Source organism: Pristiophorus japonicus, chromosome 1 (genome assembly GCF_044704955.1).
Source record: "Pristiophorus japonicus isolate sPriJap1 chromosome 1, sPriJap1.hap1, whole genome shotgun sequence".
In the NCBI taxonomy this organism is placed as follows: Eukaryota; Metazoa; Chordata; class Chondrichthyes; family Pristiophoridae; genus Pristiophorus; species Pristiophorus japonicus.
This window is the reverse complement of record NC_091977.1, coordinates 249,131,488-249,153,021: the sequence shown is the minus strand read 5'-3', so window position 1 is coordinate 249,153,021 and position 21,534 is coordinate 249,131,488. Positions and strand designations below refer to the sequence as shown.

At 43.8% G+C, this 21,534-nt stretch overlaps 1 protein-coding gene across 2 annotated transcripts in view; it reads left to right on the top strand.

Annotated features, from left to right (window-relative positions):
* Positions 1–21,534, top strand: part of dnah6 (dynein, axonemal, heavy chain 6) — a 669,683-nt gene that overhangs the window by 440,623 nt on the left and 207,526 nt on the right. The window contains exons 54-57 of one of the 2 annotated variants that reach the window (XM_070888373.1): positions 11,034–11,237; positions 15,237–15,362; positions 18,968–19,132; positions 20,887–20,954. In XM_070888373.1, coding sequence (XP_070744474.1) covers positions 11,034–11,237; positions 15,237–15,362; positions 18,968–19,132; positions 20,887–20,954 — 563 coding nt within the window. The remainder of the gene's footprint in view (positions 1–11,033; positions 11,238–15,236; positions 15,363–18,967; positions 19,133–20,886; positions 20,955–21,534) is intronic. The other variant, XM_070888374.1, reaches the window with a different exon arrangement.

The window sequence follows — 21,534 nt, the reverse complement described above, 5'->3', positions numbered from 1 at the left end:
GCGCAACTCAGCAACCCAGGGAAGCCCCCCTGAGCCTGTGGTCCTGGCCCTCCAAACCCTGGTCCCATATCCACGTAGACTACGTGAGTCCCTTTCTAGGAAAAATGTTCCTAGTTGTAATTGATGCTTATTCGAAATGGATCGAATGTGTTATAATGTCGTCCAGCACATCCACCGCCACAATAGAGAGCCTTCGGACAATGATTGCCCCCATGGCCTACACAACGTCCTTGTTAGTGAAAATGGACCATGCTTTACGAGTTAGAAATATAGAAACAGAGAAAATTGGTGCAGGAGTTGGCCATTTGGCCCTTCGAGCCTGCACCACCATTCAATAAGATCATGGCTGATCATTCCCTCAGTACCCCTTTCCTGCTTTCTCTCCATACCCCTTAATCCCTTTAGCCGTAAGGGCCATATCTAACTCCCTCTTGAATATACCCAATGAACTGGCATGAATAACTCTCTGCGGCAGGGAATTCCACAGGTTAACAACTCTCTGAGTGAAGAATTTGTTAAGTCCTGACTCTAATGTATTGACTTACACGAGACACATGCTGAAGTCAAGGTCACTCAGGACCTGCACCTTTAATTCCAGCTCTCCAGTCGTGCACTTGTCTGAGACCTCCCTTTATATACCTCAGTGGGACAGGTATGGAGTGTTTCCTGCAAGTGCTCCCCTGGTGGTAAGGTATGTTTATTGTTACAGGTCATATCCAGTTACAGTCATGTATAGCATGGTAAGATACAGTTATATACAGTAATGTGAGATACATGACATCACCCTCCCCCAAGATTTTATTGCCTTTATAGATTCAGTCTCTCAGGTGGTCTGCGCTCTCGCGTGGAGCGTCTTAGTTGTGGTTCAGTTGTTTGCCTTGGTGCCTGTCTTTCGTTCGGTGTGATTGCTGGTATCTCGCCTGGGCTGTCTGTTTCATTCGGTGTGATTGCTGGTATCTCGCTTGGGCTGTCTGTTGAGACTGCCCTTTCCTCAGGTTGTTCCACCTGTCTGTCCACCAGGTGTGGTGTGAGTTCCACATTGTAGTCTGCCTCTGGTTCTTCAGTGTTATCAGTGAATCTACTTTTTACTTGGTCTGCATGCCTCTGGCAGGTTTGGCCATTGTCCATTTGTTCAACCAGTAGCCTGTTTCCCTCTTTGTCTGTTACTGTCCCTGCAAGCCATTTGGGACCCCGGCCATAGTTTAGCACAAAGACTTTGTCCCCTATCTCATTCCACCTCCCCTCGAATTTCGGTCATGGTACTCAGTTAGCTTTTGACGCTTAGCCTCAACAATTTCATGCATGTCTGGGAGGATTAACGAGAGCCTGGTCTTTGAGGTTCGTTTCATCAATAGTTGCGCGGGGGGAACCCCAGTCAACGAATGCGGACGAGATCTGTATGCCAGCAGCAGTCGCGACAGGCGGCTCTGCAGCGTGGGACCTTGGATTCTGAGCATGCCTTGTTTAATGATCTGCACTGCTCACTCCGCCTGGCCATTGGAGGCTGGCTTGAAAAGTGCTGTCTTAATGTGATTTATACCGTGGTGAACTATAAAATCGTGAAATTCTGCGCTGGTGAAGCACGGACCATTATCACTGACCAATATCTCAGGAATGCTGTGCGTTGCAAACATGGTTCTAAGGCTCTCCACAGCGATGGAGGTGGTGCTCGAGTTTAAAATGGTGTACTCGATCCATTTTGAAAATGCATCAATGACTACAAGGAATATTTTGCTCATGAATGGGCCCGCATAGTCTACATGCACCCGCGACCACGGTTTGGTGGGCCAGGGCCAGGGGCTTAGGGGGGCCTCCCTGGGGGCATTACTGAGTTGAGCACAAATGGTGCACTGACCGACGCAGAACTCCAAGTCTGCGTCAATGCCAGGCCACCAGACATGAGATCTGGCTATGGCCTTCATAAGGACGATCCCCGGGTGCTCGCGATGGAGCTCCTGGACAAACTCCTCTCTGCCTCGAAAGGGCATAACTACTCAGCTGCCCCACATCAGGCAGTCTGCCTGTAGTGAGAGTTCATGCATGCGCCTATGGAAGGGTTTGACCTCCTCGGGGCAGGCATCGCGAGCCTCTGCCCAGTCACCAGTTAAAAAGCATCTTTTAACTAGAGATAACGTGGGGTCGCTGGTCGTCCAGGCTCTGATTTGGCGAGCCGTTATGGGCGAACCTGTGGATTCAAAGGCATTGATTGCCATGACCATCTCACAGTCCTGTTCGTCGGACCCTTCTGTGGTCACCAGGGGTAGCCTGCTAAGCGTGTCGGTACAGTTGTCTGTGCCTTATCGTGTAGTCGTAAGCCGCCAGCATGAGTGCCCATCGCTGAATGTGCGCCGAGGCGTTGGCATTGATTGCCTTGCACTCGGATAGTAGGGACGTGAGGGGTTTGTGGTCGGTTTCTAATGCAAACTTGGCCCCGAAAAGGTATTGGTGCATCTTTTTGACACCATACACGCACGCGAGCACCTCCTTCTCAACCCTACCGCAGCCGCGCTCCGCCCGCAAAAGTGACCTGGAGGCATAAGCAACGGGCTGCAATTTACCCGCATCATTGACGTGCTGTAAAACGCACCCGACCCGGAACGCTGATGCATCACACATAAGGACTAACTTTTTACCTGGGTCAAAAAAGGCTAAAACACTCTTGGAACGTAGAAGGTTGCGTGCCTTATTGAAGGCGCGTTCTTGGGATGCCGCAAAACCAATCGCACCCCTTTCTTAGTAGCACATGGAGAGGCTCCAGCAGCGTGCTCAAGTTCTGCATAAAGTTCCCAAAGTAATTGAGTAGCCCGAGAAAGGCGCGCAGTTCCGAGACATTCTGGGGCCTGGGTGGCAGGCAAATCGCTTCGGTTTTGGATTCGGTTGGGCGGATTCTATCAGTGGCAATCCTTCTGCCCAAAAATTCAACCTCAGGCGCGAGAAACAGACACTTGGATTTCTTAACTCTTAGGCCTACCCAATCCAATCGACTTAGTACTTCAAGATTGCGGAGATGAGAGTCGGTATCCCTGCCCGTGATGAGTATGTCATCTTGAAACACAACCGTCCCCGGGATGGACTTGAGCAGACTCTCCATGTTGCGCTGGAATATAGCAGCTGCCGACCTGATGCCGAATGGGCATCGATTGTACACAAAAAGGCCTGTTGTGTTGTGTTGTGTGTTGATGGTGGTGAGTAGCTTAGACTCTTCGGTCAATTCTTGCGTCATATACGCAGATGTGAGGTCAAGTTTCGAGAAAAGTTTTCCTCCAGCCAACGTGGCAAATAGGTCCTCCGCTCTGGGCAGCGGGTATTGGTCCTGTAGGGAGACTCTGTTTATGGTAGACTTGTAATCCCCACAGATTTGCACGGATCCATCAGGCTTCATGGCGGGGACGATGGGGCTTGCCCAGTCGCTGAATTCCACGGGAGAAATTATGCCTTCCCGCAGAAGCCGGTTCAGTTCGTGTTCAATCTTTTCCCTCATCGCATAAGGCACAGCTCTAGCCTTGTGATGGACCGGTCTGGCATTCTGTGTGATGTAGATTCTAACTTTAGCCCCTTTGAAGGTGTCCACACCTGGCTGAAAGAGATGTTCAAAACGGCTTAGAACTGTTGAGCAGGAGATCCGTTCCTCTGACGACATGGCGTGAACATCATCCCATTTCAAATTAAGTTCTGCTAGCCAGCTTCTCTCCAACAGGGCTGGGAGATCCCCGGGGACAATCCACAGGGAATGTCAGTGCACCATCCCTTTGTGTGTGACTGAGAGCATGGAGCTGCCAAGGACTGGGACGATTTCTTAAATATAGGTCCTTAGTTTGGTGTCGATCTTTGTGAGTTTTGGTCTGTTGCTTTTGTGCGGCCACAGCTGTTCAAATTGTTGAACACTCATGAGGGATTGACTGGCCCCCGTGTCCAGTTCCATGTTGACGGGTATCCCGTTGAGTAGAACCCTCATCATAATTGGAGGCGTCTTGGTGTAAGAACAGTGGACATTGATCATGTTAACCCGCTGTACCTCGGTGTCCCATGCACTGTTCCAACCGTCTTCTGGTCCACTTTCTGACCCTTCCGATTCGTATACCAACCGAGCTGCTGTTTTTCTGCACATGCGAGCCAGATGCCCTGTGTAGTTGCAGTTTCTGCAAACGGCATGCTGAAATCAACACATCCTGGTTGAGTGCCTTCCCCCACATCGCCAACACAGACCGTTTCCATTGTTTCCGAAGGATGAGCTGCGTCTGGCTGATCTCCCTTGAGCTTCTCTCAATCTGTTGTTTGCTCGCATTGTGGGTTGATGAGGTGTGATCGGCCGTTCATGTGGCCCTTGATTTTGCTGGCTTCTGGCGCCACTGTCTGCTGTTGAAGGCCTGCTCCTCCTGCCTTTGTCTGTGTGTGGGGGTAGCGGTTTGTTGCACAATGTGAACCCCTTGTTCCGATGTCTCGTTGGTTGTCGTACCCGAAGTATAGATCAGCCTCGTTTCTTCTTCGCCTGCCAAGAACGTCTGTGCAACCAGTGCTGCTGCCTCTAGAATCAATTCTTAGTCTCTATAAGCTTTCGGAATATGCCTGCGTGGCCTATTCCTTCAATAAAAAAGTCTCTCAGTACTTCTCTCCTTAGTTCATCGGGGAACTCACATGAACTAGCCAGCCTCCGAAGTTCCGCCACAAAGTCATAGGAATTAGGGACAGGAGTAGGCCATCTAGCCCCTCGAGCCTGCTCCGCCACTCAACTAGATCATGGCTGATCTGGCTGTGGACTCAGCTCCACTTACCCGCCCGCTCCCCATAACCTTTAATTCCCTTATTGGTTAAAAATCTATCAATCTGTGATTTGAATACATTCAATGAGCTAGCCTCAACTGCTTCCCTGGGCAGAGAATTCCACAGATTCACAACCCTCTGGAAGAAGAAATTCCTTCTCAACTCGGTTTTAAATTGTCTCCCCTGTATTTTGAGGCTGTGCCCCCCTAGTTCTAGTCTCCCCTACCAGTGGAAACAACCTCTCTGCCTCTATCTTGTCTATCCCTTTCATTATTTTAAATGTTTCTATAAGATCATCCCTCATCCTTCTGAACTCCAACGAGTAAAGACCCAGTCTACTCAATCTATCATCATAAGGTAACCCCTTCATCTCCGGAATCAGCCTCGTGAATTGTCTCTGTACCCCCTCCAAAGCTAGTATATCCTTCCTTAAGTAAGGTGACCAAAACTGCATGCAGTACTCCAGGTGCAGCCTCACCAATACCCTGTACAGTTGCAGCAGGACCTCCCTGCTTTTGTACTCCATCCCTCTCGCAATGAAGGCCAACATTCCATTCACCTTCCTGATTACCTGCTGCACCTGCAAACTAACTTAAAGAGTTTCATGCACAAGGACCCCCAGGTCCCTCTGCACCACAGCATGTTGTAATTTCTCCCCATTCAAATAATATTCCCTTTTACTGTTTTTTTCCCCAAGGTGGATGACCTCACATTTTCCGACATTGTATTCCATCTGCCAAACCTTAGCCCATTTGCTTAACTTATCTAAATCTCTTTGCAGCCTCTCTGTGTCCTCTACACAACCTGATTTCCCACTAATCTTTGTGTCATCTGCAAATTTTGTTACACTACACTCTGTCCCCTCTTCCAGGTCATCTATGTATATTGTAAACAGTTGTGGTCCCAGCACCGATCCCTGTGGCACACCACTAACCACCGATTGACAACCCGAAAAGGACCCATTTATCCCGACTCTCTGCTTTCTAGCCAGCCAATTCTCTATCCATGCTAATACATTTCCTCTGACTCTGCGTACCTTTATCTTCTGCAGTAACTTTTTGTGTGGCGCCTTCTCGAATGCCTTTTGGAAATCTAAATACACCACATCCATCGGTACACCTCTATCCACCATGCTCATTATATCCTCAAAGAATTCCAGTAAATTAGTTAAACATGATTTCCCCTTCATGAATCCATGTTGCGTCTGCTTGATTGCACTATTCCTATCTAGATGTCCCACTATTTCTTCCTTAATGATAGCTTCAAGCATTTTCCCCACTACAGATGTTAAACTAACCGGCCTATAGTTACCTGCCTTTTTTTTGTCTGCCCCCTTTTTTAAACAGAGGCGTTACATTAGCTGCTTTCCAATCCGATGGTACCTCCCCAGAGTCCAGAGAATTTTGGTAGATTATAACAAATGCATCTGCTATAACTTCCGCCATCTCTTTTAATACCCTGGGATGCATTTAATCAGGACCAGGGGACTTGTCTACCTTCAGTCCCATTAGTTTGTCCAGCACTACCCCGCTAGTGATAGTGATTGTCTCAAGGTCCTCCCTTCCCACATTCCTGTGACCAGCAATTTTTGGCATGGTTTTTGTGAAGACCGAAGCAAAATAATTGTTTAAGGTCTCAGCCATTTCCACATTTCCCATTATTAAATCCCCCTTCTCATCTTCTAAGGGACCAACATTTACTTTGGGTATGCTTTGGCGCACACAGCGTCTGTCGTTGTAGAACCTATGTCTGGCCATGTGTAGGCTGCTCGCTGGCTTCAGGTGGTCTCTCACCAGTGTGCTCAACTCCTCAAATGACTTGCTTGCTGGTTTCTCGGGTGCCAGCAGGTCTTTCATTAAAGCGTATGTTTTCGAGCCACAGCTGGTCAAGAGATGGGCTGTTCTCTTGTCTGCCTTATCGTCGCCTAACCAGTCTTTGGTCACAAAGTTTTGCTGGAGCCTTTCTATAAAGTCATCCCAATTGTCTCCAGCATTGTATTTCTCATCTGAGCTGTTGGTAGCCATTCTGTGGATTCTGTGATCCTGTAACTCGTCGCCACTGTTTAGTCCTGACTCTAATGTACTGACTTACATGAGACACATGCTGAAGTCAAGGTCACTCAGGACCTGCACCTTTAATTCCAGCTCTCCAGTCTCGCACTTGCCCGAGACCTCCCTTTAAAAACCTCAATGGGACAGGTATGGAGTGTCTCCTGCAAGTGCTCCCCTAGTGGTAAGGTATGTTTATTGTTACAGGTCATATCCAGTTACAGTCATGTATAGCATGGTAAGATACAGTTATATACAGTAATGTGAGATACATGACACAAGTTTCTCCTCATCTCAGTCCTAAATGGCCTACCCCTTATCCTAAGACTGTGTCACTTGGTTCTGGACTTCCCCAACATCGGGAACATTCTACCCGCATCTAACCTGTCCCGTTCCGTCAGAATCTTATATGTTTCTATGAGATCCCCTTTTTTAAGCAGCGAGTTGGTATGATCTGGAATGTACTGTCTGAAACGTCGGTAGAAACAGATTCAATCGTAACTTTCAAAAGGGAATTGCATATATACTTGAAAATAAAAAATTTGCAGAGCTATGTGAACAGAGCAAGGGAGTGGGAACAATTGGAAAGCTTTCAAAGAGATGGCACAGGAACTACAGTATGGCCTCCATCTGTGCTATATAAGATTCTGTGATTCTATAATTGTAGACATTTTTTGTTGGAGGAATGATTTGAAAACATAGCAGTGGTACACTTATTGCAAGGTGGATAATCATACTAGTCATGCTGCCGCTGCTTCCAAAACCACTCTGTATTTATGCAAGCAAAAAAATAAATCCATGTTTTCTAGCAATTATTGCATTATGATTATCAGTTAATTGCAAGATATTGGCTTGAATTTTGCAGTAAAAGTAACAGTGAGACTACCATTGCTAAATGTAAATCAAACAGCAACTTTTGGTAATTGCACATGTGCAGTTAAACATGAAAATTCGGAAGTTGCTGTCGAAGTTACCCTGCTCCTCCAGAAGGTTCGCTAGACCTGTATTTCACCAAGAAACTTGGCATTGAAACACAGGAAAGGCTGTGAAGTCATGGTACTTATGTGATAGATACCCACACAAACATGCCATAAAAAGTTATGGGCCCTCCATTCCAGTGTAAGTAAATTTTTAATGCCATGCTAAGTCTTAATTACTGTCAAACTACCTCTTTGGCACTGAAAATTCCTTCAGATTTTAATTATTGTTGGAATTTTAAAAAAATGTAATTGAAACATTTCTTAAAACATTTTCTTTCTGTCTCTCTTATCTCTCTCACTTAATCCCATCTTTATTACTCTTTTTTTTTGCTTTTTCTACATGATTTGACATTGAATTAAACAGTCTAATTGACACTTCCTGGTTCAGACTCTGCATGCCTCATTAAGAATTCTTCAATCTGATTGGTTAAGGAGATACACAGTTGCTTGCCTTGTTCGTATGGGTTCCACATCCCCTGTCGAGGGAACACTATGCTGAAATGGGTTTCTAATCACCGCAAGTTCCAATGCAAAAGACCATAGAAAGTCTGTAGGCGCCATTCGTTCTCTGCTGACTGCAAAATCCAGGCCAATGATACTGCTTGGACCAACTTGTTGTTGAAGGTTGAATGGGAGGGTGCTGCACTTTGGAATGCTTGTTTGTCCTTGCAATTTTTGACAAGTTGAGTTCCCTGTCTCAGCCATGGGAAGATACTAAATGGAGCCCGAGTACTTTCCCATAGGGATGGAGCAGGAGTCACCCTGGGCCATTCTCACATTGATTGCCAGTTTTAGACAGACATTCACAGAAGCTTGAAAATAAATTGCCTGCTGCCCTCTTCACCAGGGAAAATGGATGGAATGAAAAAGACCTTAAAAAGGAATAGGAAGGATTAGTTACATTAACACCAATTAGTTTAAGCATCATTTATTTTAATATCAAAGGCAATGTCAAGGTACCATGCTGGATACCATAAGTGTTTTCTGTTGTAAATAAGCTTTTATTGTTAACTCACTGCAAAATTCAGCCAGACTCTACAAAGGCTTTTGACACTGTCAACCGTTAAAGTATATGGAGTGTTCTCCTCCGTTTCGGATGCCCCCAAAAGTTCGTCACCATCCTCCGCCTGCTCCACGACGCCATGCAGGCCATGATCCTTACCAACGGATGCATTACAGACCCAATCCACATCCGGACCGGGGTCAAACAGGGCTGCGTCATCGCCCCAACCCTCTACTCAATCTTCCCCACTGCCATGCTCCACCTCACAGTCAACAAGCTCCCCGCTGGAGTGGAACTAAACTACAGAACCAGTGGGAACCTGTTCAACCTTCGTCAACTCCAGGCCAGGTCCAAGACCACCCAACGTCTGTCGTCGAGCTACAGTACGTGAACGATGCCTGCGTCTGCGCACATAGAGGCTGAACTCCAAGTCATAGTTAAAGTATTTACTGAGGCGTAAGAAAGCATGGGCCTTACGTTAAACATCCGTAAGACTAAGGTCCTCCATCAGCATGTCCTCACCGCACAGCACTCGCACCCCCCTCCCCCCCCGCCACAGATCCACGGCGTGGCCCTGGACAATGTGGACCATTTCCCATACCTCGGGAGCCTCTTATCAATGTCAAGAGCAGACATTGACGACGAGATTCAACACCGCCTCCAGTGCCTCAGCGCAGCCTTTGGCCACCTAAGGAAAAGAGTGTTTGAAGAGCAGGCCCTCAAATCCACCACCAAGTCCATGGTCTACAGGGCTGTAGTAATACCCGCTTTCCTGTATGACTCAGAGACATGGACCATGTACAGTAGACACCTCAAGTCGCTCGAGAAATACCACCAATGATGTCTCCAAGATCCTGCAAATCCCCTGGGAGGACAGACGCACCAATGTTAGCATCCTGGACCAGGCCAACATCCCCACCATTGAAGCACTGACCACACTTGATCAGCTCCGCTGGGCAGGCCACAGCGTTCGCATGCCAGACACGAAGCTCCCAAAGCAAGCACTCTACTCAGGCTCACTTGCCATGTAGGAGTTCTAAGGTGGACAGAGGAACCGTTACAAGGGCACCCTCAAAGCCTCCCTGATAAAGTGCAGCATCCCCATCGATGCCTGGGAGTTCCTGGCCAAAGACCGCCCTAAGTGGAGGAAGTGCATCCGTGAGGGCGCTGAGCACCTCGAGTCTTATCGCCGAGAGCATGCAGAAATCAAGCGCAGGCAACGGAAAGAGTGTGCGGCAAACCAGTCCCACCCACCCTTTCTCTGAACGACTATCTGTCCCACCTGTGACAAGGACTGTGGTTCTCATATCGGACTGTTCAGCCACCTAAGGACTCATTTTTAGAGTGGAAGCAAGTCTTCCTCAATTCTGAGGGACTGCCTATGATGATCAGAGCTAGGAATTCGCCACTGTAACGATTGATTTAGCTCCATTTTTTGGCGTTAAATCTTTTTTGTTGGTGCTAAATAAATTTAAAGACATTTTGCTAGTTTCGGCAGTGGTGTAACGCTGTCGTTAAAAAATAACGGCCAATTTAAAAAAAAAAACAAACATTTTTGTGACTTCACTCGGCGTGAATACCAACGATAGCGCTGTTTTTGAGTATCCCCAATAAGGACAAATTTTTAAGGACAGTGCTAAATATCGATTTGAAAAATCTTGCCTTACCTGGTCGAGTCTGATCGAAATTGGCGTTAACGGCGCCATCTTGGGAAACGGAGGGAGTTTATAATGTGTTTTTAGGGACATTTAAGGAGATTTCAAGGCATTTAAGGATATTTAAAGAATGGGGGCGTTTCTATCTTTGCCATATGTGGTTGAGTGCTTATGTTATCCTGGATTATCATAGAAGAAGGCGTTATTTTTAACGTGAAAAAATTTATATCCCTCCTTAAAAACAGTGGTATTTTAACAGTATGCCAAAATTTTTAAAACTCTGGCAAAACTTAAGCCTTTTTGGCATTATTTCAACATAAAAAAGGCCGTTATTCACAAATAATGTCAATAAACACTGCTATTCTTATATGTGGAAATTCTAGCCCTTCATTCAAGTCTGTCTTTCATTATAATAAAGACCTTTATAATGCATTGTGCGAATTTAATTTTGATGCATTTTGTTTTTCACGTTTATAATTGTTGCAGAGTTAGAATGTATCTGTCTTCATTGTACAACAAATCCTATGTGGAGGAACTGTGTTTTATTATTATCAATGACAGTTGTTGGTTATTTTTCTTAAAACAGCTAATAGATCAGTGGATTAAAGGTTGCATGAAACTAGACATTCCTATCAGCACAGGATTCAGCCTCATCAATATCTTAGGTGACGCATTTGAGATTCGTCAATGGAACACTGATGGTCTACCCCGTGATACTATTTCCACTGAGAATGGCATTCTTGTGAAGCGAGGTCACCGGTGGCCTTTGATGATTGATCCACAGGATCAGGTTAGAATACATCTTAATAACTGGTGCTAACAAATGACATACCTGTCCTGAGGTAACATTCTATGCTATGGTATTATTCTTCCGAAACAATTTTAGAAATTTCACTTTTTGTAGTCATTGCTGGCTTAACTACTAGCTAAAATCTTAAAAGATATGTTGATATGCAACCAAAAATGCATTGGAAATATGCATTGTCGGTTTTTGTCAGCACTGATATATGTTTCTGTTGTAAAGCTTGGTAGTTTTTATTTTCAGTAGCATTGTAAAATCTTCAAATTGTGTTTCTCAATAAAATAGTAGAGGCAACTTATGTGGATTGTAGAAAAGTCTAGAACATTTTTCCATTCCAATCCACTCTAAAATATTGAGGGACACTCCTTTTGTATCATGGTATCAATTGTATGAATTGTCTCGCTGCTCTTTATTTGCTGCTTAAATGATGTGACTGCAATTGCATACAGGCAGGGAATCTGTATTATGATGCAACTTTCAAATAAACTTCTGTGAAAATATTAATTTGATGAGAGAAAAATAAAATAAACGTGCATACTGTAAATACACCGTCTGAATTGGAAAGTGAAGGATAAAATGGATGTATCAAATTATGAGGGGCCTAGATAGGAAGCACCTATTTCCCCTAGCAGAGGGGTCAATAACCAGGGGGCATAGATTTAAAGTAATTAGTAGAAGCATTAGAGGGGAGTTGAGGAGAACTCTTTTCATCCAGAGAATGGTGGGGGTCTGGAACTCACTGTCTGAAAGGGTGGGAGAGGCAGAAACTCTTTAAAAAGCACTTGGATATGCACTTGGAAGTGCCATAACCTACAGGGCTACAGACCAAGAGCTGGAAAGTGGGATTAGGCTGGATAGATCTTTTTCGACCGGTGCAGACATGGCCTCCTCTGTGCTGTAAATTTCTGTGATACACTAATTGACATGTCAGTTTGAAATCCATCCTAATTATTCTGATAATAGATGCATATCTTTAATGGTATTGAAATATTTTGACCATTTTCCCACAGCAAGGATTTGAAAGAGTTTTATGTTTAAAAAGAAAGAAAAAGAAAGATTTTCACTTATATAGCACCTTTCACGACCATCGGACGTCTCAAAGTGCTTTACAGCCAATAAAGTACTTTTTGAAATGTAGTCACTGTTGTAATGTGGCAGCCAATTTGTGCAGAGCAACTAGGAATGTGATAATGACCAGATCATCTGTTTTTAGTGATCAGTTTTTAAGCATTGGGCTTTTAAGCAAAGCATTTTCACAAAAAGTACTGAGATAAATGATGGTCAAAATGTTAATGTGGTAGGCATGGAAGTTATTTCCCAAAAGACAAAAACACAATCAGCAATGTGTTAATCTGTTTGTGTACTCAATAATCACCTAACATCTATTTTGTTGGAACGTCTTTGGTTCTGAGTTTTAAACATGGTCAGTCTGGCTCCAGCCCTCCCCTCTGGTCGTGAACACAGGGAGATAAAAACAGGGCTAGAAACACACAGCGACAGTCAGATTTTTAAATATGAAGCTGCTAGGGAAAGTTTTTGATAGGCTCAGAGGATTAGGATGCAAGACGATAGTTAGAATTTAATTTAGTCAAGCAAGGCGTCCGACTGATGTAGGGAAGCATAGCATGTCCATTATTTTGTATTGTTATTCAATGATAAGTTGTTCTGATTGAATTAAGTCAGCCTGATCATAAATGCTCCGTGTTCACTTCTTGTGAAATAATGCAGCTTAACAAATTCCAATCTAACCTCATCTTACCAAACATTTTCTTAGTCCACCTTTGAAAAGATTGGAGAGGCCATGTGGGGGTACATGTGAAAGACTTGAAAATTCAGTTCCTATCACAAGGTGAACCTATTTTTTTCCCCCCTCCTTTTTAGTAACTTAGGAACACCTGCCTACATTAATCCCCTTCAGCAGAGAACCTGCTTCTCTTCCTGCTGGCAAGATTATTGGAGCAGCTGATTTGCCAATTCACAGCAACCCATCCACCCATTTGGGACTCCAGTCACTGAACCGAGAGATCTTTGTGAACCTATACTCACCACAATCCCCCCAGCTACAGAATTGAGTTCTAAAGGAAGTACACAATGGCCTCTCTCTGCAGTGCTCTTTTCATCCAGCTTTAAATTAAATATTGAGGCTGCCTGTTTAAATCTGCTGCTCTGCTGGCGAGTAGCATGTTTACACACTGTGGTTCCTCACTGATTACAGTGAAAGAAAGAAGTTGCATTTGTATAGTGCCTTTCACAATCTCAGATGTCCCAAAGTGGCTCACTCTTTCAGTCCCTACTTTCCAGCATCAAAGTTGACGGATTTCCCGTACCCCTTGAGAGACTGAGAGTGCTGGTTCTGTGCTCGCAGCTTGCAATTGATATTGAAATGAAGTCCAGCCCTTAAACTGGCTTAGGCCTCTCACCAGTGGCTCACAAGAGCTCCTCCGTTCCCGAAGTTTGCCCAAGTTAAAAATCGTCCCCAGCATTGTAAATGAGAACTGTTATAGTAGCACTTAAATATATATTCTATACTTCTTGTAATGAAGGCAGACATTCCATTAGCCAGTGAGCTAGCTTTTAATGAGTCATTGACTTCTCAGTTCCATTGCTTATCCACCCCCATAGCGCTTATCTGTTTAGATTGTACTATTTTCCATTCTTATACACAAAGTGGATTATCTCATACTTTGTTAGTCTATGTTCTTTTGCAAATTTCTACTTCTTCATAATTCGCTGCATCATTTGCAAACTTCGATGTATTTCCACTGTCAGTGACACACTGGACTGGCGCTGGCAGGAAGGGGATTGGAAATATCATGACTCTATTGGACAGGAAATTGTAAGGTTATTTTTATTAGGTAACATACATATTTGTCGGTATTATTTTTTCACACAGACAGTGGATGAGTACATAAATAAAAAAGTATTCCTCCTTAGGACTTTCCTTCCTCTTTCAAACAAACAATCCAGCAGTCTCTTCTGATAATTCTCATGCGCTCATGTTGAGCCAGCTATTATAGTGCATCTGATTAACTAATGCAGTGATGCAGACAGTTGCTTCCTGCTTGCCAAGAATGAAAATTGATCAGCCACAAAATGCATTGTGATGGTAACCTTATAGGTGTTACTGGCCCATAATTTGCAGTCAGCAGTGAAGCAAAGGCGTTTGCCACTGGTCCTGAAGAAAGCTGCCCACAAACATCTTGCGATCTCTGGCAAGAGGTTTGGCTTTGTCAGCGTGTAGTTGAGATCAGTGCAGTGCAGTGTAGTGGAAATCCCGTAACGTGAACTGCTGTGATGTCAACAAGCTGTCTAAGTAGCCAATCACAATGCAGAATTCTCACACAGCGAACCAGGAAGTGAACAAGCTCCTTTTATTCTCGCTTTTGAAAAATGTTATAGAGAGCAAAACAAAGATTGGGGCTCTCATATGGGAAAAAGGAAAACGGAAGTAATTTTCATCATTATGGAGAAATTTGATACTCCACAAAATTAAAATTTGTTTTTCAGGGCCATAACGTTTGTTTAGCAGTTAATACCATTTAAAAACCCCAATTACCCCTAATCCAGCAAGGTCTAACCTTTAATGGGATATTTAACAGCGATATTACCACGGAGAAGCCCAAGTTTTCATCAGTTTCACTGATTTCACTGATTACACTGATGGGAAGGGTTCCACAGCTCAGCCAGTGTCGGAGCAGTGAATGACTGACCATAACTTGAGGATTTCCACATTAGGATGCACTGTTCGTTCGTTATTGCTACCCACCATAAATTCTGGGTCAGTAAAAATCCAAGTGATAATTCTGAAACTGCCAATCTGGCTGGGCTCTGACTCCACGCACTCTTCTTTCAAAATCAAAGTTCAATCGGGAATCATTGCTAGAAGAAGAGTAGCAAACCTTAACACCTTTGATTTGAGAATGTTTCTGCTTATATTTTACGCAAAATCTTTAATAATGCTTTTACAATTATGACTTGTCTACACAGGCAAATCGTTGGATAAGAACCATGGAAACTAAAAATGGCTTGAAGATAATTAAGCTAACAGACTCTCATTTCTTACGCACATTAGAAAATGCTATTCGGCTTGGCATGCCTATAATGTTAGAAGAGGTAAATATATTCTGCTCTATTCATTTTTATTCTCACCCAAATAAGTAACTTAGCACCCCAAGCATTATTCGGATATCTCACCAAGAATAGGATCACCAAAACATGCATTGTAAACTTCTTGAATAAAAATCATTGCACACATTTGGCTCATCATATTTCAGCTATCAGACATCACACTTTTCTGTAGATGCAAAACAATATTAAAATGTCAGGCAATTAATGCTGGACCTTCTGACGTCAAATCTGAAACTTCCAAGCATTTTACAATTTGCATAGTTCTCTCACCAATGAATAATTAAACCAGTTGATCTGAGGCTTCTGATTGCTTAAAATTTACACCTTGTGGCCTTAAAGAGACATAGATATATATTAACTGATAGATTGTGTTTTACATGGTAAAACACATCTGTCCTTACAAAAAGTGCATGAATGTACTTAAGGCCACTGGAAATACATACAAACTCACTCACTCTCACGCACTCACTCTCTCTCTCTCTCTCTCTCTCTCACACACACACAGACAATATATAATTATTTATTATATATTTAATTAAAAAAAATTTTTTAAATTAAATTATTTATATTTATATTATACAGCAAGAGAGAGATGCACCTATCAGACATCAAGGCCCAGAAATTTGATGGTGCTACACATGTTTTTCAGGCATTAACCGGGCACCTAGATTTCCAATTTGGCAGGGAGAAAGTGCACACTTATTATGAGCCAGAAATCTGCTGCCAACCCTATTGATAAAGGCAAAAAACAGATATCTAGAGCCTGTCTTTGAAACAGATGTTAGGCCTCTTATTTGCATATGTAGAGGGGCTAACACCTGTTCGAAGCCCCCTGTTCTGCTTTGGAAAAGCAGGTCTATATCCGACCAAATTCGTGGGACCACTGCAGGACCCAACCAAAAAGATAAGTTTAAAAAAAAAACTTACCTGAATGAGACGCAGGAAGGTGCAGTGGTGCTGGCTCCACATTAACACCATGGGCCGCTGCTAGTTGCCTCTCGCCTCCCCCTCCCCTCCCACCACCACCATGATCTACCCACCACCTCCATGCATCCCGACCGACTCCTCTCCTGGTCACTCTATTGAACCTCTCCAAGTCGCTAGATCGATCTTCTCACTTTTTTTCTCCCCTTAATCCCAATTGCATCCCTCCTCCCCTTCTCCCGATTGCCCCATCCCGATGGTCTCCCGTTCCCTGTTAACACCTGCCTGAGGGCTGCTGTTGGTGACGCAGCAGCCTGCAATTCAAATGTAATTCACTAGCAAGCTACTTGGGGCCGCCCATCAGGGGATGCCCATGAAGCCTGAGGTCCAATATTGGATTTGTCCCGTGACTACTTGTTCCGGTTCAGGGATCATTCCCTGCGTCCAGTTCACGTGACGGGTCGGTGCAAACAAATTTCTAGGCCCAGGTATCACATTATCACATATGCAAATTTGTGCATCACACTTTAAAAAAAGAACAATGGAGACAGAAAGCCGATAATTTTGAAATCAAGAATGTGATGGAATATTCTCACCCACTGCGAACCCTTCTGACTGTCAGATCCAGTGCTTCACGAGTGAGTATCTCTGTGCTGGTGCTTGCACAGGTAAGATACCAGAACATATAACAATAAAAGTCACTTATTTAGGGTTTTCATAAAAATATGATCAGATTTGTGGAATTCGATCTCCAAAACATTAATAAAAATCCCAGATTTACCATGTAATAAAAAAACAGTAAGTCACCTTTTCAGTGGTTCTGTAACACTCTGGCCCCGCTCATGCTTTTTAGCTATACCCCGCTCCATCTTTGCTTCTCGGTGGGTCGCAGGAGAAGATAGAATGGCCACCGTCATTACACGCACCATGTGCCCGCCGTGATTCCTCCAGCTGCTTTTGCTCCCGCAGTCGAGTGGGACCGGTGGCCGAAGAGAGGCTGAGATGCCAACGGGATGGAATCGGCTCAATGAAAAGCTGGGCCCGGGACAGGTACACCGTGCACCTTAGAGGGAACGGATGGTAGGTATGTACTTGGTAAAGTCCAAACGTGAGTTGGTCGGGAGCTCCCTGGACGTCGACGGTGTCTGCGAGGAGTAGCTGAGTTGGCCACAGCCAATGGGGGAGTGAAGTCTTGGCGGCAGGAAAGTCTGGTAGGTTGAAGACTAGGACCTTAAATCTGATATCAAGCTTATGGTCTACAGGGCAGCAGTGATACCCACCCTCTTATATGGCTCAGAGATGTGGACTATATACAGTAAACACCTCAAAACGCTGGAGAAGGAAGTACCACCAGCACTGGCTCCGCAAGATCCGGCAAATCCCCTGGGAGGACAGACGCACCAACGTCAGTGTTCTTGCTCAGGCCAACATCCCCAGCATCGAAGCACTGACCTCGCTCGATTAGCTCTGTTGGGCAGGCCACATTGCCCGCATGTCCAACACGAGACTCCCAAAGCAAGCGCTCTACGTGGAGCTTCGTCACAGCAAGCGAGCCCCAGGTGGGCAAAGGAAACACTTCAAGGACACCCTCAAAGCCTTCTTGATAAAGTGCAACATCCTCACCGGCACCTGGGAATCCCTGGCTCAAGACCGCCCAAAGTGGAGGAAGAGCATCCGGGAGGGCGCTGAGCATCTCAAAGCTAATCGGCGAGAGCATGCAGAAATCAAGTGCAGACAGCGGAATTAGCGTGTGTCAATCCAGGCTCCCCTTTCCTTCAACCACTGTCTGCCCCACCTGTGACAGAGACTGTAAGTCCCGCATTGGACTCTTCAGCCACCTGAGAACTCACTTTTAGAGTGGAAGCAAGTCATCCTGGGCTCTGAGGGACTACCTATGACGGTGATGATGGTCCTGTTAATGCATTTTGCATTGTGTGACATCACACCCCTGTTGTTATGAAACATCTCGTTTTCCAACTCACTATAGGACATCTATTAACAAAACAATAAAAGCGCTTTGATAGTGTGCATTTCATATTCATCATGCCACATTTTAGCATCAGCATTTTTGATTGGCTGAAATTTAAAAAAAATCACAGCACCATCCTTGTTCCACCTTCTCTCTCACCTACACTTGTTGCAAGACCCCTCCAACCATATTTTTTCCACCCAACCCTGGTACTCACCTCTGGTCCAATTAATGTTGTCTCCTATCTTATTGCATACCCTGGACCTTGAAGAAGGTAAGAGATAGAAATGGAGTAAAGTAATGAAGAAACATGTGTGGGCCATACAAAGACATTGGAAAGATATAAAGAAAATGAGAGGGGAGCGAAGACTGAGACAAAAATGATAAGGAAACACAGACATTTTTCTGTCTGTGAGGAATGCCACACGAGGGTAACCGTATTATATTTTATGAGGGTAGAAATTGGATCACATTGTGCCTGTTATGCTTCCATTTCTAGCTCGAAAGCAGCTGAAAGGAATTTCCACTCCATTGTGCATTATATGATTAAATAGTACATCTGTTATAAAATAATGTATCGTCCAACTCACTGTGAGTAACACCATTGGATATCTGCTAGTATCTATGCTTTCATGTCATCACATTAAAGCAGCCATCATTTGTTACATTGACTCAATATTTTGTTTTTAAATTGTAGCTGAGAGAGAGCTTGGATCCATCTCTGGAGCCTATTCTTCTAAATCAGACATTTATGCTAGGTGGCAGATTACTGATGCGCTTGGGAGATACAGACATTGATTATGACAAAAACTTCAAGTTCTACATGACGACAAAAATGTCCAATCCACACTATCTACCAGAGGTATTTCAGACAAGGATTTTTTTCTAACTTTCTTGCTCTGCTCTCTTTTGCTAAAGGCAGTGAGTGACCTATGCTGGGACATGGTTACATGTGCATACACAAAGATGTTCCATTACCTATTAAAAGGATGGTTTAAGCATTGGCAGGCCTCGAGCTTTTTACCCAAGTGGCAATTGTTCATAGGTGAATCCAGAAGATGAGTATTAACAGTCAGTTAAGCATGAAAAGACACCACAGCTAACCCTGATCCTATCCACAGCCAGTGCTGAACCATTTGCAAACTTGTCAACAGGTTACCAACGGCAGAAGTCCTGGTAACTTAGCCACAAGGCGTTAAGCAAACCTACTGCCAAACAAATATTAGTGAATTAGTTAGTGGAATGTGGGCAGTAAGGTCAAAGCTCAATGTACTCATGCAGTGATCTCCTCTTCGGCCAACATGTGGAGAGTTCCTTTCAAGATCATCTTCATGGCAGTTGATCAGCTGTAATTTTCATATATTTGCCAAGCATTATACTCTTGTCTTGATAAGGAGTTTGGTGCTGCTATGCTCCAAGCCAGCTTGAAGATGTAGATTCTCAATATTCCACCAGCAATTTCTGCTCTCGTTTAAAAAAAACACGTGTATCTGTAAAGCATGCACTCCCATGTTCCGCCACCAGGGAGCTCATCCCCTGAAGTCCCAAGTGATCCCAGCATCCCTTGGGAGCACTGTATATAAGCTGGCCCCTAAGGCCTGTTCCTCACTCTGGAGTGTCTTAATAAAGACTGAGGTCACTGTTACTCCAACCTCCCTGTGTGCAGTCTCATCTGTGTTAGGAACACAATAAAGGTTTTAACTACAGTAGAAGGGAGATGGTTATCTAGAGTATGCAGAGCTTGAATTTCTTCATGGAGCAATGTCTTTGATCATGTTCCTTTGTTTTATAATGACAACATCATACTGTATGAGAAGATTAAACTTAAACTACCTATTGGAGGTATGGTATTAACATTTAGTGTGTGCACATGTATAAACACAGATCCAGTTATTCTCTGATACTCCTTCACAGGCTTAGTTCCTTTGGAATATTTAGGGTGATTCCACAGTCCAGGGGGAATGACCTTTACAGGCAGTGCATCTTGTGAAATCACTGGTGCACAGCCATGATTTTCTGTCCATTAAAATTAATAGACAGGAAATCATGAGATACATGTCTGCGATATCCGAGTTATGCTTCCAGAGAGCTTTGGATCATGGATTCACTCCTATTGAGTGTTGACTATAATTTTAAAAGCATTCCTGGAACCTGGATTGGCTTGGTGTATATGATTATGTTGTGTATGGAGAAAGAGTCAGACTGAACACTGAGCTCAAAGTAAGTGTGACCTTAGTCTTTATTGCAGGTCTCCAGAGTGCCTCTCCAACCTGTGAAGCCTCCTTAAATACCTGTGTTCCCAAGGGATTATGGGATCCCTTGGGACTCCAGGGAATGAGCCCTCTGGTGGCTGTACAGAGTAAAAACAAGTATGCATATATAACAGATTAGACTGAACTCATCTCTCACTGTAAATCTGCTCTTACTACATGTAATCGCTTCTTTATTCTCTACATACATTTTTCAGACATTATTCTGCTTCAGAAACTCAAGAAATACGTAACAGAAAATAATGGAGCAAAATCTTTCTTGTAATTTTCTGAAACGGGGGATATGAAAAACTCCACTCTGCATTTAACATATATTCATATTTTTTACTTTATCATTTCCCTTCAGATATGTATAAAGGTTACCATTATCAACTTCACTGTGACCAAATCTGGCCTGGAAGATCAGCTGCTAAGGTAAAGATCCTTGTATTTTGTGATCTAACACTTTTCTGACCTTCAGTTATATTTCCATTATTGGAACGCACCCTGCATCCTTTTTTAAATTTAGGTTTCAGTAATCAATAACTGGTATGCTATCCAGTTCTTTTATGGCCAGATTTTACAGTGAAGTGTGCACTCGATTATAAAGCACATTGCATGTTGTTAGACTAAAATCATGTAAGAAGCTGGGAGGATATTTTTCAGAAAGGGTAATTTGTCTGCGAACTGCAGTTGCCCTATCCGAACTAATGCTCAATTTTATAGTACCATAAGAGCAAAAACTGATTGCAAAAAAAGGGTTAATTCTGAAAGTATATTTAATTGTATAAAGCTATGTAGAGTAGCCTGTTGAGAAAAATTACCTGATAAAATATGAATTAGTTAACTAATGCAAAGTGCAAAGTAATGTAGCAGTGTCATATATATATATCATGTATCTATAATATATTAAAAAAGGTAGGCCGGCCACTGCATTCTATTAAAAATATATAGTTCGCCCCTATGTCAGCTGTTCCTCAGAGAGTTATCCATTTTAAAAGTATCCATATGTATC